Here is a 17,262-nt window from a genome sequence, read left to right on the forward strand (position 1 = left end):
AAACCTTCGATGAGGCCTTTAGCCCATTCTGACCTGAGATCAGATTCATACGAGGTTTCCACTGGACACACACTGGTCTGATTAACCCATTCTGGCCTGAGATCAGATTCTAAAAATGTCAGTCGTTCTTCGATTTTTCAAAAATAGCAGACCTACAAGCTCGTAGCGCGCCACTCGGTGGCGCGCTATGAGCTTGTAGATCTGCTATTTTTCAATAGCTAAAGCATAACATGATGCTAACACCAAAATGGGTTCCCGTTCAGAATGGGTTTTAGGAGGGCCAACCGGAGTGGTTCCAACGGATTGTGTGGCCCTGGTCTTTCCCTAGTGGGTCTGCTCGAGGGTAGCTATACTGGGACGTATGTCGGGACTTGATCACCCCCGGCTGGGTCACCCGAGTGAGGGGTATGATGTTGGCGAGACCCAAAACGACCTTCGGATACTGAGGATACGTCCCAGTTGCATCCATGCGATGTATTTTCGCTCACACCTCCTTTTATTGCCTACAGATAATAATAATAATAATAAACTTTATTTATATAGCACCTTTCATACATAAATGTAGCTCAAAGTGCTTTACAGAGCAGAAAAAATAATAAAAACAAAAGCAAAACAAAACAACATTAAAACAGGCATGCAGTTTAAAACAATAGGACAATAGCGCAGTGTCAAATCAGGAGAAGGCAGTGGTACAAAGATAAGAACAGATAAAGCAGGGCAACGACATTAAAAAACAAGCAGTAATACAATACAGTGAGGACATGAATAACAAAAAATAAATAAAGTATCACTTAAAAGCAATGTTGTAGAAGTGGGTCTTGAGCTGAGCTTTAAGAATGTCTACAGAGGCTGCCTGACGAATGTAAGAGATGTATAGATGTGTGTGTATCCAGATCAGTAGTTGGAAATGTGAGAAGAAGCTGTCAGATTTCAAAATCTACAGCTACAGTATGAGAGCTGATGATGAATATCAAAATGCGATATTATACTTTAATGAGATTGTAGACAATTTGTGTTTTTAGTTTTGAACCTGTATTGCACTCGATGTCCCTTTATTTTCCAAATCAATGTGCAACTATTAAGAGTTCTTTCCACCATTTTTTTAAATAACAAACGACAAACTCAAACAAAACCTCCCCCTGGCCAGCCGGGGCGCCTGATGGAGGGGAAAGGAACTGGTTGGAATAACGTGTTCCTTCCACGTCCAACCAGGGAAACTCCCCCCTGTCAGGTGTAAAGGAGCAACTTGGACACTCAGGCATGAAGGAAGCATGAGTTCAAGTCCGTTGCTCTCCCCTTGTCCCCCATATATGGGGACTAGGTTGGTGGAGGGTGTGTAGAGCCCAGGATTACATTAGATGATTGACACAGGGGTGAAAAATGGGTTACAAAATCGTGGGATAAAAAAATATATATATAAAAAAACGAAAAAAACATGCCTCATCCTTTGTTTTCACCAACAGTCCCCAAGCTCTGAAAATGTAGGGACACGGAGACCGAGTTGTAAATGTATTGAGTGAAATATGGTCAAAACTCTGTCCATTTGGTATTTGTTAATATTAAACATTTAAAAATGGGATATTCATTCATTTTCGCTTCATGATAACAAGTCTATGGTTCTGAAAGAGCATTTAGGACATTTTAGGCACTTCACCAAATCATGCCAAATGTACACATTTTGCCTCCTGTCATTATACATTTGAAAATGTGAGACATTCTCAATAATATAGGCTATTAATCAGACCAGTGTGTGTCCAGTGGAAACCTCGTATGAATCTGATCTCAGGTCAGAATGGGTTAAAAGTCTACCCTCACTTAGTATCCGATTGTGTGTATGACATTATTTCGTAACCACGAGTTGCAGTGCCTATAGCGATGCAAATCAAGATTAAAGACAAACCAACTGTGAGCACCCACACCGTCACAAGTGTTTTACGGTGTCTCCCCTCCCCCTCATTAATGTTGGGCAGTCTAATCTACACATGAGTGGTCTTCTCCTCAAATTCATTTGCATACGCTAGTAGGTTATTTTTATTCATTGTTTTCATACAGTGGCTCAGGTAGATAATGGTGGTTCCTCCTAGCGTTGAGAAAGTGACCTTGAGCAGAATAATGGAGCCTTTGTCCTGCACGTCTACCATCTGTGTGTGTGTGTGTGTGTGTGTGTGTGTGTGTGTGTGTGTGTGTGAATGGATGTAAGTGTGTAAAGTGCTCTGAGTGGGTAGGAGACTAGCTAGACAGTATATAAATGCAGTCCATTTACTTTCAGAATACTGATCGTAGCTTGCCAATGGCTCATAGAGCACCGAAGTCCTGACGTAACGTGCTCATCCCTTCGATTCCCCTGGTTCGTGGAAGTAATTTCTCTATGGAGAATAGCTTGGGCTCATCTTTAAATCGTTTCATAGAAGTGTTGTGGTCCAAAAAAATAAACAAGTTGTCTCTGCGTTATTGTCAGGGAGGTGTCTCTGTATCGTTTGCAACAGTCAGTCACTCATACAGTATGATACAATCTGTTTCTAGCGAAAATGTAACTAATTCAGTAGCAGTAACATTAGCGTTTTCTCTCAGTCAGTTGATTCTTCATATCCATATGAGTGAAACGGCCGGGGTGACATGTTTATTTTTCAAACACAGTTATTATATGAGGCGATCTAAAATCCCCCTATGGGGATTATAATGCAAATAAAAAGTACATGAACCTGTACCGATATTGACGTCAGACTTCGGTGCTCTATGGACCGTTTCATTGCGGCCATACCTGATGAAAGTGCAAGGAAGGAAAAGCAGCACAGACAACTAATCCGGGTAAATTCTATAGTACTGTGCGTAACCCAGGTCCAGAATATAGGTTAAAATGGGCTAAATCACCCTTTACAATAAATATATAAATACAATGGATTAAAATGGGCTAACTCATCCTTCAATATGAATGAATAAATAACTGTTAAAAAGTCCTCAAGTGACAATTAATTCATTCAGTCATATGATCATATCCCCTCGCTACACTGAAATGTATACACAGAAAACCCCCTCAGATCAGTTCATCCTAATTAGATGAGAGACATTGCCCAAACTGGTCTGAAAGAGTGTCAATTGAGCCTGTTGCCTGTGTGCAGGGACAGCAGGTGAAACGAGTCCTAATCAATGAGAGCGAGAGAGAGAGAGGGAGAGCAGAGTGAGAACAGAGAGGAGAACTGCAGAGTGAAAAGCTAAACTTCTGTTTAAGAAAATACAGAATGATAAATGTCAGTTGTGTACATTATGACGTTAGCTTGTTGTGAGGAGCAACATTGAGTCATCTAAAGCAGCACTGATGTGGTGATTTCATTTGCAAACCCTGGTGAGTGACTAACAGTGTTTGATGCATTAGCTGCTAGGTGGCTAACATGAGGGAAGCCCCAGCACTACTGGTGACTAGTTTGTTTGTTCAATGAAGAATTAAGTAATGCAACTGTAATATTAGGACTAGTTTCACCTGCTGTCTGCACACAGGCAAATGGGCTCAATTGACACTCGTTCAGACCAGTTTGGGCAATGTCTCTCAATAATAAAAGGGGTAACTGTTATCCACCGTTACCCCTGGGCCATTGGATAATCCTCCCCTGCTGACACTTACAGTACACTGTAAGTGTACTGTACATGTGCTCTGTGGCCTGCAGTAACAGACTGTATAGTTGTTCTTAGCCCCAGGCTGTATATTGAATCGTTATAGGCTATACGTATATTTTAATGGACGCATGGCGCTCTCCGTATCCTCCGAAGCAGCGAATCGGAAGCACCACAGATTGTCCGTGCAGTCACGTATGATTAGGCCACATTATGCTCCTAATATACAGTAGCTATTGTATTTCTGGGCCAAGTTACAGTGTACCCGTAACCCATTTTGAGCGGGAACCCCTTTTGGTGTTTTAAAGCATTATGTTATAGGCTACTTTAGCTATTGAAAAATCAGCATATCTACAAGCTATGAACTTGTAGGTCTGCTATTTCTTTTTTTTATCGTGAAAATGTGCCTCAAATCTTTGAATATATATATTATTACTGAGTGAACATTTTTACTCAAATCTTTGCTTCTGGGGAGGTCCCTGGAACAACATATTTTTCAAATGGGGGGGGGTGTTATATTACATATAATTTTTGGGGTTCTCAACATGAAATATTGAGCACCACTGATACAGAAAAATAAGGTTTTTCAGAAAACTCAGGATTTTTGACCAAAATGGGTTAAAACTGTACATTAGTTATGGATGAATTTTTCGTATACGTGACAGTTTTGGATAAGGTGTGCCGCAGATCTATTTCAGATTTTTTTCATGCTCGTCCCACATTGACCTGCATTTGGTTAGCAAACATTTGGGAACACATTTAAAACCCATTTTGGGGCGGGAACCCCTTTTGGTGTTAGCATAATGCTATGCTTTAGCTATTGAAAAATAGCAGATCTACAAGCTCGTAGCGCGCCACTCGGTAAGAAACGTATAGCTTTGTCAGAAAACTGTCAGGATGTAGAAGACATTTTTAGAATCTGATCTCAGGTCAGTGACTGGACTATTGTGCCTCTGTCTTTTCTCCACATGCAGCATGTGACGAGTGGACAGTCCTTCCCAGGCCGGACCTTCACAGGGACGTCAACCGTTTTGGACATTCGGCAGTGGTCAGCAACGGGTACGTCTTCCCCCCTTCCATAGTAACCTATACAGTACAGTAATTCAACGGGTACGTCTTCCCCCCTTCCATAGTAACCTATACAGTACAACGGGTACGTCTTCCCCCCTTCCATAGTAACCTATACAGTACAACGGGTACGTCTTCCCCCCTTCCATAGTAACCTATACAGTACAGTAATTCAACGGGTACGTCTTCCCCCCTTCCATAGTAACCTATACAGTACAGTAATTCAACGGGTACGTCTTCCCCCCTTCCATAGTAACCTATACAGTACAACGGGTACGTCTTCCCCCCTTCCATAGTAACCTATACAGTACAACGGGTACGTCTTCCCCCCTTCCATAGTAACCTATACAGTACAGTAATTCAACGGGTACGTCTTCCCGGCCCATTCCATAGTAACCTATACACAGAGTTGGGGTCCGTTACTCATAAAAGTAAGGCACTACATATTACATATTACTTTTGAAAAAAGTAATGCCTTACATTACTTTATTACTCCCTGGAGAAAGTAACTAGTTACATTACTCGTTACATTACTTTTGCGTTACTCCATAAAATTGCATGTCACATTGTCACATAATTTACCACTTAAAGGGACACTTCACCCTTTTTGCAAAAAAATATATGTTAATGACGTTTATAAGCTTTAGAACACTTTCCTGGGGGTCTTTATGTGTGTAATATGTGGTTTTAGATATTTTAGATTGTAGCAGTGAGCATGTTGTCTCTGATGTCATGGACACCTGGCTCACTTCCTTCCTGGACTACATGTTGTCTCAGTAAGACAGCTCTCCCCCCTATCCACAAGGAGGAGCAGTACACCAAAGAATTATGGGAATTGTAGTCCAGGAAGGTAGTGAGACCAGTGTCCATGACATCAGAGACAACAGCCTCACTGCTACAATCTAAAATAACTAAAACCACATATTACACACATAAATACCCCCAGGAAAGTGATCTAAAGCTTCTAAACGTCATTAACATATATCTTTTTGCAAAAAGGGTGAAGTGTCCCTTTAACAAATCTTTATAAAAGGAGGACATACACAACATCTATCTTTATGCTCTTTAGGCCTACCAGGTTGTGGAGGAATAAAACAAAATGGGCCTTTCCAAAACGGTCTAGTGCAGTGGTTCTTTGACCTTGTAAAACTTTTTCTATGCAAACTTCTAATCAATTCTTCAATCAATCAAATCAAATATATTCAAATAAAAATAATGAGACTGAGAGAAATCAGTAGCCTATAATTATGTTCAGTTTGTTCACAGTGCTTTAGGATCCCTTTCTTTATGATGTGGAGTTCCCTGCTCCATGCTCATTAAATGTAGTTTTTCATGTTGGCATATTTGGTTTATTCATCTCTGCATTAACTAACTAGTAGCCTCGATACCCAGGCTTTCATTTCGTCTGCGCGAAAGATGAAAGCCTGGAAAAAGCCGTGGGCTGAACCAGTCTAAAAGTGGGAGTCAACCCTTCCGGGTGGGCGTCGCTCTAAATGATGTGACGTAGCGCTGCACTAGGGGGGAGAGGAGGGGCCGGGGGTGACGGACAGATCGATGAGATCCAATCAGGGTGCGCGCATTTCTGAGGCGCGACCCGCCCCTCTAGACCAGAAATGTCTCTGCTTAGGTCAGGCTAACTAACTAGTGATTGTGACTCTGAGAGAGCAAATACGTTCTACAACAAACAAGACCCTCCCAGCTGGCAGTGTTGCCAGGTTTTGGAAGAGAAACAAGCAGCCATGTCTATGAAAACAAGCCCAAAAGAAGCCTGACTAGGCTATTATAATACAAGCCCAAAGGCGCTTATAATAAGCGGACATGGCAACACCCAACTGCTCCGTCTCTGTGACAGTGGGGGTGACAGTGAGAGAGACGCTGTGAGCACTGAGCAGTGCTGCTGCGGATATTTTAATACCGAAACGACGTAAATTTGACATGTTCTAGTCCGCGACTCCAGCGCACCATTACTGTTCATGTTCCACTCATCTCCGTTGTGTGCATTAGTCCAAAGCAACACTGCTGAAAGCAGCCACATGACGCAATTAAGTAACGAGTAACTGCAGCACTAAAGCGACCAGTAACTGTAGTGTGATTATCAATTTTGGAGGAGTAGTGTCGTTATATTACTCGCTACCGACCAAAGTAGTGTCGTTACAGTAACGAGATTTTCCGTTACTCGTTACACCCAACTCTGCCTATACAGTACAACGGGTACGTCTTCCCCCCTTCCATAGTAACCTATACAGTACAAGTAATTCAACGGGTACAGGCCCATTCCATAGTAACCTATACAGTACAAGTAATTCAACGCAATTTCCAGCAGACCAGATGTTGGCAATATCCTTGCTTTGTCACCATTACGTTCATTATAGTGGACAAGTTGTGAAAACAAACATGGTTTCATTTGTCTCTAACTCTTACATTTTGGCCAGACAGAGCTTGTCTGCATGCTTACAGGTGAAGTCTATTAAACATTGTTGTTTCCATTTGGGTAAAGAGTCACACTAGATACACACAAGTGGCCATCAGTACATCAAAGTGTGGACTCACTCTATCGCCATGTTAAAGGACAACTTTAGTTCTTTTGAACCAAGGTTCATGTTTTAGGTTGTTATGAGAGAAAGTAAAAGTTGAGTTAATTTTTTCATGTGCTGCTTTCTTTCGTTTTAGGGATTGTAGCTGTTTTTTTATAGGGGAGCGGGGGCATTCGGGCATGGGGCTAAATATGTATTACTTTACTAAATGTTATAGCGATTTTTGTATTATTTACTATAGTCCTACTAGACCTCAAGAAATTACATCTGGCCACAAAAAATCACAGGATCTATACTGAATGTGAAGGTAGCCTACTGGGGGAAGCACTGTGTGTATAGGCTCAATATGCCAGTTTGACACATTCAATATATCCTGTGATCTTCTGTGGTCAGATGTCATTTCCTGAGCTCTAGTAGGACTATAGTAAAGAATAAAAAAATGAAATGGCTATAAAACTTTGTAAAGAAATACATATTTAGCCACGTGCTCTAATGCCCCCACCCCCCTAAAAGAAAAGCTAAAATCCCTCTAAAACGAAAGAAAGAAGCACATGAAAAGAAAAATACACTCAACTGTAATAACAACCTAAAACATGAACCTTGGTTGAAAAAAACTAAAGTTGTCCTTAAGTTGATGTTTGATTCACATTATTGCTCCCCTCACTTCTGCTTTTCTCTCTTTATTTTTTATCCTTCTCCTCCTAGACATTGTTCAACGTTTGTCTGTGTTTGCCTGTCTGCTTTATTAATGCCTTGAGTATAACTGCCCAAGAGTGAAGCACCTTAAACCCCAAAACAATAATCTGGGGGTTTGAATGTGTGTAACTGTGAATGTGTGTGTAGGGCCCAAAAGAGATATCAATCTTTAACGTGAGAGAGAAGGGAAAACAACAACGACTCAGTCAATTGTTTCATTTAAAATAGAATTGATAAATTGTTGTCAGCAATTAATTGATAGTCGATTCATTGTTAACATCCCTAAAGCAAAAAACGAATTATTTTATCCCGGAACGTTGTTCATTGTTTGGACCCTTGATTTACAGAAGCGCCGCCTAAAACATCAGCTACAAACATAACCTTTGCTTCCTCTGGTATTTCCAGCTCTACTGTGAACAGCTCCACAAGTCCTTGTATACATTTTTGATCAAGTTTCTCTGCTTATTTCTGTATACTGTACATCTCTAGTAGGGCATTCACTTCTAGTCATTTTTACTAGTTGACTAGTTGCCTAGTTTACTAGTCGACTAGTTGTTTAACCCATTCTGACCTGAGATCAGATTCATACGAGGTTTCCGCCGGACACACACTGGTCCTGATGAACCCATTCTGACCTGAGATCAGATTCTAGAAATGTCAGTCGCTCTTCGATTTTTCAAAAATAGCAGACCTACAAGCTCGTATCGCGCCACTCGGTGGCGCGATATGAGCTTGTAGATCTGCTATTTTTAAATAGCTAAAGCATAACATGATGCTGACACCAAAATGGGTGCCCGGTCAGAATGGGTTAACCACCTATTATGTAAAAAATAAATACATTTTGGAAATAAACATTTGTACATTTAAAAACTGTGTACATTGGTGACTATGGGCCTGATTCTTCAACGCGTTTCCACTAGCGTCACGTCAATATATCAGCGTAAAGGCATTTACGTGGATTTCCCACATTAATTTGGAATTCATGGAAATGGCCATGAACTTGACGCTGACTTTGGTTGATCGGAAACTCCGCTAAATCCTACGGGACCTCTTTAGGTGGCGGAGAAATTTGCGGAAGCATACACTTGCGTATAGATTTATTCAGAAGGCTTTAGTCTTCATGCTGAATCAATAAATAGTCCCCAAATCTCAGATAAAATATGTATATGTGTCCCCAACATATTGGTCGATCAGCACATAAAAAACGATATATATATATATATATATATATATAAAAGCCGAGTGCACTTGTATGCCTAAATGCATGCATCCTATAGAGTCCCATACAGAAACTGCCCCGCAAGCACGACACCTTTTTATTTATTTATTAGGATATTTATATCATGCACGATTGGGGCTGCTCACTCGGCAGCCTTCTACTCGAAGTGCAACGGTTGTGAGCTTGTAGATTGGATCTCGCGGACTCGCGCTGCATGTTAAAAAACAAACTCACAATTATAATAAGAACATAGGCTTATCTGCATTCTGCACTGTACGAATCCAACATTGTTTAATGTAGTAATGCCTGCAGTAGGCGGCAGGCCTATTGAAATTGTTTTGTTACGGAGCTCCTTGAGTTCACTGTCGGTGTGTGTGTGTGGGAAGGGGGGGGGGGGGGGGCAGACAGCAGCGTGCTGCCGATCCGATTCACATTGGAAAATGAATAGGGCTAATTAGCCCTATATAAAAAATAGAAGACCACATTAGCCTAATGAATGGCGTCAGCGTGTTTGAAAGTCGGCCAGTCGTATCATATTTTTAAGCCAGCTCACCTCCACTCGCGCTTGTTCACAAACATGACGGACAGACAGACAGAATTTATAATAATGTATATTGATATTGATCACATGGATGCCACACACAGAATAGTTTAACTCACTGGATAAACTCACTGGATTATAATTTCTTCAGACAAGAGGATCCCAGGCCTACGAGGTAGGCCTATAATTATTCACTTATGAATGTATAGGCTACTGTTCTTTATCGCGCAAACCAGTGTGGGCCCATGCCCCCCTCCCTCTCTCTCTCTCTCTCTAGCTCTCTCTCAAAAGACGACTTTTGCATTGACAATTTGACATAATATTATATCCGATATTTTAAATATCGGATATGTTTTACCTCTGCAAAGGTGTGAGTGAGCACTGAGCACCCGCCTTGGTCCCGAACTTAATTCAATAAATTATAATTATATTGCTTCAGCGGAGCACGCACCGTTGTAAGCTTGGAAATATTTTAATTTCCTTTGGTGTCCTTTGATGGATTGATGTCAGTTTGTACATATATAGTAGCCTACAGTGGTAATACAATGGTGCATAAACGACATAACATAAAAGCCTGTCCTGCTCCTACATGTGTAGAATTATTAAATTAATAGAGTGCAGGCTATATTCATGGCAGTGACCGCGGCTGTGATTTCTTTCCAATCATTTTTATTTTAGGCCTAATTTGTGAAGCCGCTATGTCTGCAAAGCCTTTTTTCTTTTTTTGACGGACGGATCTCAGACAAACTGCTGTTTGCTGAGTCATGCTTGAAGCCTTTTATGGTATGAAATTGGGCGTGGATCAATGCAGATGAGGTTGACGGGTGCTTTTCCGATCACTTTGCACCAGCTGAATTCAGTATGACATACACCTGCGATACGCCAGCGCACCTGTGTTACACACCACTCTCTGAATAACACGTCATCTCAACGTAGCTTGATCGGACGGATAAATACGATATCTGTTTCCGCCACCGTTACACTCTGGCGCATTTCGTTTTTGAAGAAGCAGGCCCTATATAACTATAATCTACCTGATCTGGACCCTGTTGTAAACAAGTGTAATGCTTAATTGGGTCGTCCACTCACAGTCAAGTCTTTGTATTGAGTTTGTGCTTGAAATGTACTGTAATTCTGCAAACTGTTAATAAATATTTCAATCAATCAATCAATCTTGAGGCCTACAAAATCGGGGAAAAAAATAATAAACGTATATATTTTTTCTTATCAACTAGTCAACTAGTACCAGCAAGGTCGACTAGTGGATTGACTAGTCGACTAGTTGCTTAACCCATTCTGAACGGGAACCCATTTTGGTGTTAGCATCATGTCGTGCTTTAGCTATTGAAAAATAGCAGACCTACAAGCTCGTATCGCGCCACCGAGTGGCGCGATACGAGCTTGTAGGTCTGCTATTTTTGAAAAATCGAAGAACGACTGACATTTTTAGAATCTGATCTCAGGTCAGAATGGGTTAATCAGACCAGTGTGTGTCCAGTGGAAACCTCGTATGAATCTGATCTCAGGTCAGAATGGGTTAATGCCCTAATCTCTAGATCTGTCTTCTTCAGGTCCATGTACGTGTTTGGAGGTTTCTCAGGGCTCCTTCTGAACGACGTCCTGGCCTACAGCCCTCCCGCCTGCCGGGCCTTCTCGGATCCGGCTCGGTGCGCCAGCGCCGGACCCGGCTTCCGCTGCCTCTGGTTTAACGGCGCCTGTGTCCCCTGGGAGCCGCACATGGCCAACCACGTCGTACCTGCTCCCTTCTGCCCTCCAAGACCTGGTACGTAGCCTTTGCCGAGCCGTGAGGCCCATAGGGGCAGGAGCCTATCTCCTGTTTCTGTATAGCGTGAGGCAGCTTGATGTACAAGTACACCCCCTGGACATGACGCTAGTATGTCGCAGGGACTTACCCCCAATCCAACCCTTGATGCTGAGTGTCAAGCAGGGAGGCACTGGGTCCCATTTTTACAGTCTTTGGTATGACCCGGCCGGGGATTGAACCCCGACCTCCCAGTCTCAGGGCGGACACTCTAACCACAAGGCCACTGAGCTGGTACGCCAAAAACCTTACATTTCTTCATCTTTCATGTAGTCTTTCCGTTTGTTTTTGTGCGGTTGCAAATTAGATTAGGTCACAGGCTATTATTTGGAATGTAAGGGTCGGACCTTTTCTGAGCACGTGTGGGGATACTGAGAGAGAAGCATTGTCTCATGCCTTCATATGCAGAAAAGTAATCTGAGGAATGGTCGTGTGAATATTAAACTGATATATCAAGATATCGCTTCTCTTGGGCATGAGGAGACATTATAGGCTACGGTAATTATGACGTCAACTTGTGTACCTCTCGTTTCCATCATGTGATGTTTTGGTGAGCAGAGATACATTATATCACATTATTATACTGTTGGAGTTTAAGCTTGCAAGCTTGGAGGCTTGCGTGGGAAAGACAGACTGCCTTTCCCACTTATATTTTCATCCTCACATGTTCATTCACGTTCATTTACGTTTTTGTTTATTTTCTGATGATCACATTCATTCTAATCATACTACTCATTACCATTATTCTATGTTGCAGTTTATTCACTGTGACTTTTGTTACAGCATCATGGTCCGTATCAAACAATGCTAGCTATGTTGGTATTCAGGAGGTTTGTGTTGTACGGGGGCATACGTTGATCCAACGCACCAATAGTCTGACATGCGTGGCTGGTTAAGACTCACCCATGACACAGACATACGTGGCCGGTTAAGATTCACCCGTGGCTCCGACATACGATGCCGGTTAAGATTCACCTGTGGCACCAACATACGTGGCCGGTTAAGATTCACCTGTGGCTCCGACATACGATGCCGGTTAAGACGCATGCGTGTCGGACCAAAGATATGCACCGGCCCGTGTTTCACATCTCGACACAGTTTGCATTTTACAGGCCTATTTCCTTTCATATTCATTTAATTTTCCTTCAGGTTACAAATTACACGCAGACAATAGTTAGCTGAAACAGACATTTGATTTGATTGATTAATGTCCAAACGTCATCACTATACTTACCCACTCCCTGTTACTGGTCTGATCCTCTGTAAAGAGTGGAAAAAACACTGCAGTGCTCCTTTTATAGAGTTGGGAATGTAATTGGAACATACCACTTGTCAGGGGAGTTTGCATGTTGCCTAAAACTGTGTATTGTCCCTACAAAGAGTTGTGTTGCTAAAAACATGAATAATACTTAACCTTGTTTGTCACTTGAATTTGAAGGTGAAGTTATCAAATGTGTTCCTTTTGCTACAGTAATGATGGTTGCTTTGTACCAACAAGGACAGGAGAGATTCTTGTCTCAGGCAGCGTGAACAAGCTCACAATGCTGCTAGAGAGAGCTCTGCCCTTAGTACCGTCTAGAGAGTCTGACTCTACAGTTACACTCAGACCAGATCTAGCCTGTTTGCTTGATTTAAGCATGTAAGTTTGTTTTCCTTTTAACCTTTTTTGAAACGTTATTTCTTAACATTACTGAAATTCCATGCAAGAAGAAAAATAAACCTGCACAATTGCAAGTTTATGTCCATTCTGCTGTACACCTAACCCATCGTCAGAAAGAACTCCTTTAGGCACGGTGGCACAGTCGGTAGTGCTGTCGCCTCACAGCTAGAAGGTCCTGGGTTCGATTCCCACTGGGGACGCTGTGGGCGTGTTCTGTGTCATCAGTGCCCATACTCGAGGCGGGGTTGGCGAAAGGGCCTTTCTGTGTGGAGTTTGCATGTTCTCCCCGTGTCCCCTAGGGTAGGTACCCTCACAAAAAACATGCAGTAATCCTGGTCTCTAAACTACCTCCCCCTGGCCTGATGGAGGCGCCTGATGGAGGGGAAAGGAACTGGTCGGAATAACGTGTTCCTGCTTCCACGCACTACGTCTGGCTGGGGAAACTCTCCCTGTCAGGTGAAAAGAAGGAGATTGGACTCCTCATGCATAGAAGAAAGCATGAGGTCAGTCCGCTGCCCCTCCAGGTTGGCAGAGGAAGTGTAGCGCCAAGGAATACATTAGATAATTGACACTGGGTGAAAAAAATGGGTTGCAAAATCGTGGGATAAAAACGTATAAAAAGATTCAAAATAAATAACTCCTTTACACAGACCATTTAACATCAAAAGCCAAAGTCACTCAACCTCAAAACTATTTGTACTGTTATGTCACTGTGTTTGCTCAGGAATGTACAAGGCCGTTATTCTTGACCCTCTATTCTATGACAACAACCTTTTGTTTTGTCCTCTGAGACTAATAATTAATCTTAATGACTATCAGCCTCTGAAGTTTGTTTGTGCACCGTAATTGCTGGACCGAAGGGGTCAAAACAGTTCCTTTCAGACTAATTACAAAGGGATTGAATCTCCAACCATCGCCTGTCCTGTAGCCACATGTAGCAGCGCTAGTGTTTGTTCAGGTATGCTGTGAGGCAGACAGAGCCAAGCAGCTTTCTATAGGAGATGGGGATAGTGATTACAGTTCTAGTGGAACATTAGGATAGGCGGATTGACTGCCTTCATTATCTAATGACAGTTAAACAATTCAACCAATTAATCCCATTATACCCCATTGACTGGAGTCCCCCTGCAGGGGTCTAATCTATAGGCCCAAATGAAGAAAAATATGCAATGTCCGCACGCGATATAATTCTGCTCTCTGTCGTCTTTATTTCAGCAACCTTTCGCCCCGCCGAGCTTTCTCAAGTTCTGATCTAGGTCCCACTCTTTTTTTCCCCATCCCTGTATACCCAATCTCTTTGACCGAAACATCTTATAATCTACAAACCCCTCAACACTTTGCAACGAGAACTTGTTTATTCTTATGACGAATGCTCATGTGGTTAAGCTGATCGTCGTACTCTTTTAAATGAATGCCCATGAATAATTGCAGAAGCTGCTTCTATTTAGACTATAATACTTATATAAAATATATCATCATCATACTATAATTCTAACAATGTCTGTCTGCCTGTGTGTGTGTCTGTCTGTGTGTCTGTCTGTGTGTCAGAAACACTGACATAGCTCCTCACTGCCTGCACCAATCACTCCCACTTTTCACACAGGCATTGACCATATGAATATGGAGGGCGTAATGAAGCCCTTTTTCGATTATTAATTAATTTATTAGTCAATTACAAACGCACCCGGGCGCAGTACCCCCCACGGCCACAGGTGGGGGGGGGGGCAAATATCTCACAACTTGTAAGGGCTAGTAAATATAAAATATATAAAACATCTGTTAAATCTTGAAGCTCAAATTATACTCCCATCACACAACAGTGTCACTTTTTTAACCCCTTTTGGTGTTTTAAACATTACGTTAAAATCTTGCTATTGAAAAATAGCAGATCTACAAGCTCATAGCGCGCCACCGAGTGGCGCGCTACGAGCTTTGTAGGTCTGCTATTTTTGAAAAACCGTGAAAATGTGCCTCAAATTTGGAATATATATTTTTCAGAACAAACGTTTTTAACTCAAATCTTTGCTTCTGGGGAGGGTCCCTGGAACAACATATTTTCAGGTGGGGGTCGGAGGCCAATTACAGATCATTTCTGGGGTCCTTGACATGAAATATTGAGTGATAGCCTATAGGCCTAGAAACATATGGTATTTCAGAAAACTGTCAGGATTAAGAAGACATTTTTTTTCAGGCCTAAATGGAGCTGATGTACAAGCTAACAACTGTGTGTGTGTGTGTGTGTGTGTGTGTGTGTGTGTGTGTGTGTGTGTGTGTGTGTGTGTGTGTGTGTGTGTGTGTGTGTGTGTGTGTGTGTGTGTGTGTGTGTGTGTGTGTGTGTGTGTGTGTGTGTGTGTGTGTGTGTGTGTGTGTGTGTGTGTGTGTGTGTGTGTGTGTGTGTGTGTGTGTGTGTGCGCGCTTTCCCGTCCCAGAGAGTAAAGACGAGCAGTGCATCCGTTTCTCAGACTGTGGCAGCTGCACGGCCAACACACTGGGCTGTCAGTGGTGCGAGGACAGGAGATGCATCTCTGCCTCCAGCAACTGTACCGTGGTGAGTAGGCCTATAGCCGCTCCCTTAGCTAGGGGGTGCAACATTTAACACCGTTCTGACCAGGGATCAGATTCTAAAAAATGTCTTCCACATCCCGACGGTTTTCTGAAAAAGTCAGTCGTTCTTTGATTTTTCAAAAATAGCAGACCTACAAGCTCGTAGCGTGCCACTCGGTGGCGCGCTACGAGCCGCAAAAAAATATCTTAAAAAAAAAAAAAAAAACATGATTGATTTAATAACTTATATAAGATGAGCCATTCATCGGGAAATAACATACCGGGTACGTAAATATAGCGTACAGTCCAATGGGGCTCAATTTCAACCTGGCATCCCTATATACATATGTACCGTAGCTCTGTCTGTTCTCTCAAACATTTTGATGTTCTCTGTGTGTGTGTGTGTATACAGTATGTGTTTGTGCATGACTTTACCTGTGTGTGTGTGTGTGTGTGTGTGTGTGTGTGTGTGTGTGTGCGTGCGTGCTGTAGCTGACTCTGGAGCTGGCCCAGCAGCATGGAGGAGCCCTGTCTCTGTCTCGACCACCGTCCATGCTGTCCGACCATCAGTTGAGTTTATGGAAGCACGGCGCCAAGAGGAGAGGACATGTGTGTATTATTATTTAAAAAAAATTAAGATATTTCTTTTGCGGCTTACGCCTTGTATTGGTTTTTTGAAGGGACAGACAGTAGGCTGACGGGAAACGTGAGAAAGAGATGGGGGGATGACATGCAGTAAAGGCCGTGTCGGGCTCGGGAGTCGAACCCGCGGCCACACTGCGACCGGATTACCAGTCGGGTGCCCAGACGGTTACGCCACCGCCTGGGCCCACATGTGTGTATTTTGACCCTTGACACCACTGAGGGTTTAAAACAATCGATTCTCGCTACTTCAATTATTCTCGGGGAAAAAGTGATCATGCGTTCATGCGTGTTGCCTACTTGTTGTGAGACTCCCCGCTGACCTGGTTTCTTTAAGGCAACTAGTAACAGCGAGTACCAAACGATTTTTTGAGCTCTGGTCCATAGCTTTAGAAGGAGCTACAGTACAAGCTAGGAGGTTATGAGTACATACTATAGGCTACAAGCTAGGAGGTTATGAGTACATACTATAGGCTACAAGCTAGGAGGTTATGAGTACATACTATATAGGCTACAAGCTAGGAGGTTATGAGTACATACTATATAGGCTACAAGCTAGGAGGTTATGAGTACATACTATATATAAGCATACTATATATAAGCTAGGAGGTTATGAGTACATACTATATAGGCTACAAGCTAGGAGGTTATGAGTACATACTATATATAAGCATACTATATATAAGCTAGGAGGTTATGAGTACATACTATAGGCTACAAGCTAGGAGGTTATGAGTACATACTATATATAAGCATACTATATATAAGCTAGGAGGTTATGAGTACATACTATACTATAGTATATAGGCTACAAGCTAGGAGGTTATGAGTACATACTAGTATAGGCTTGCTAGCTAGCAGGCTATGAATCAGATGATCGACTTCACTCCAGTCCATAGCGACTATTATAACTATGATCGCGCGGCA

General features: G+C 42.4%; 1 protein-coding gene across 1 annotated transcript in view; it reads left to right on the plus strand.

Annotated features, from left to right (window-relative positions):
- The window catches only part of atrnl1a (attractin-like 1a), a 452,296-nt gene that overhangs the window by 170,980 nt on the left and 264,054 nt on the right, over positions 1-17,262 (plus strand). Inside the window, exons 11-14 of the mRNA XM_083775478.1 lie at positions 4,584-4,668; positions 11,239-11,450; positions 15,579-15,697; positions 16,186-16,302. Coding sequence (XP_083631604.1) covers positions 4,584-4,668; positions 11,239-11,450; positions 15,579-15,697; positions 16,186-16,302 — 533 coding nt within the window. The remainder of the gene's footprint in view (positions 1-4,583; positions 4,669-11,238; positions 11,451-15,578; positions 15,698-16,185; positions 16,303-17,262) is intronic.

The sequence above is a fragment of the Protomyctophum parallelum genome (assembly GCF_964188405.1).
Source record: "Protomyctophum parallelum genome assembly, chromosome: 10".
Taxonomy (NCBI): Eukaryota; Metazoa; Chordata; class Actinopteri; order Myctophiformes; family Myctophidae; genus Protomyctophum; species Protomyctophum parallelum.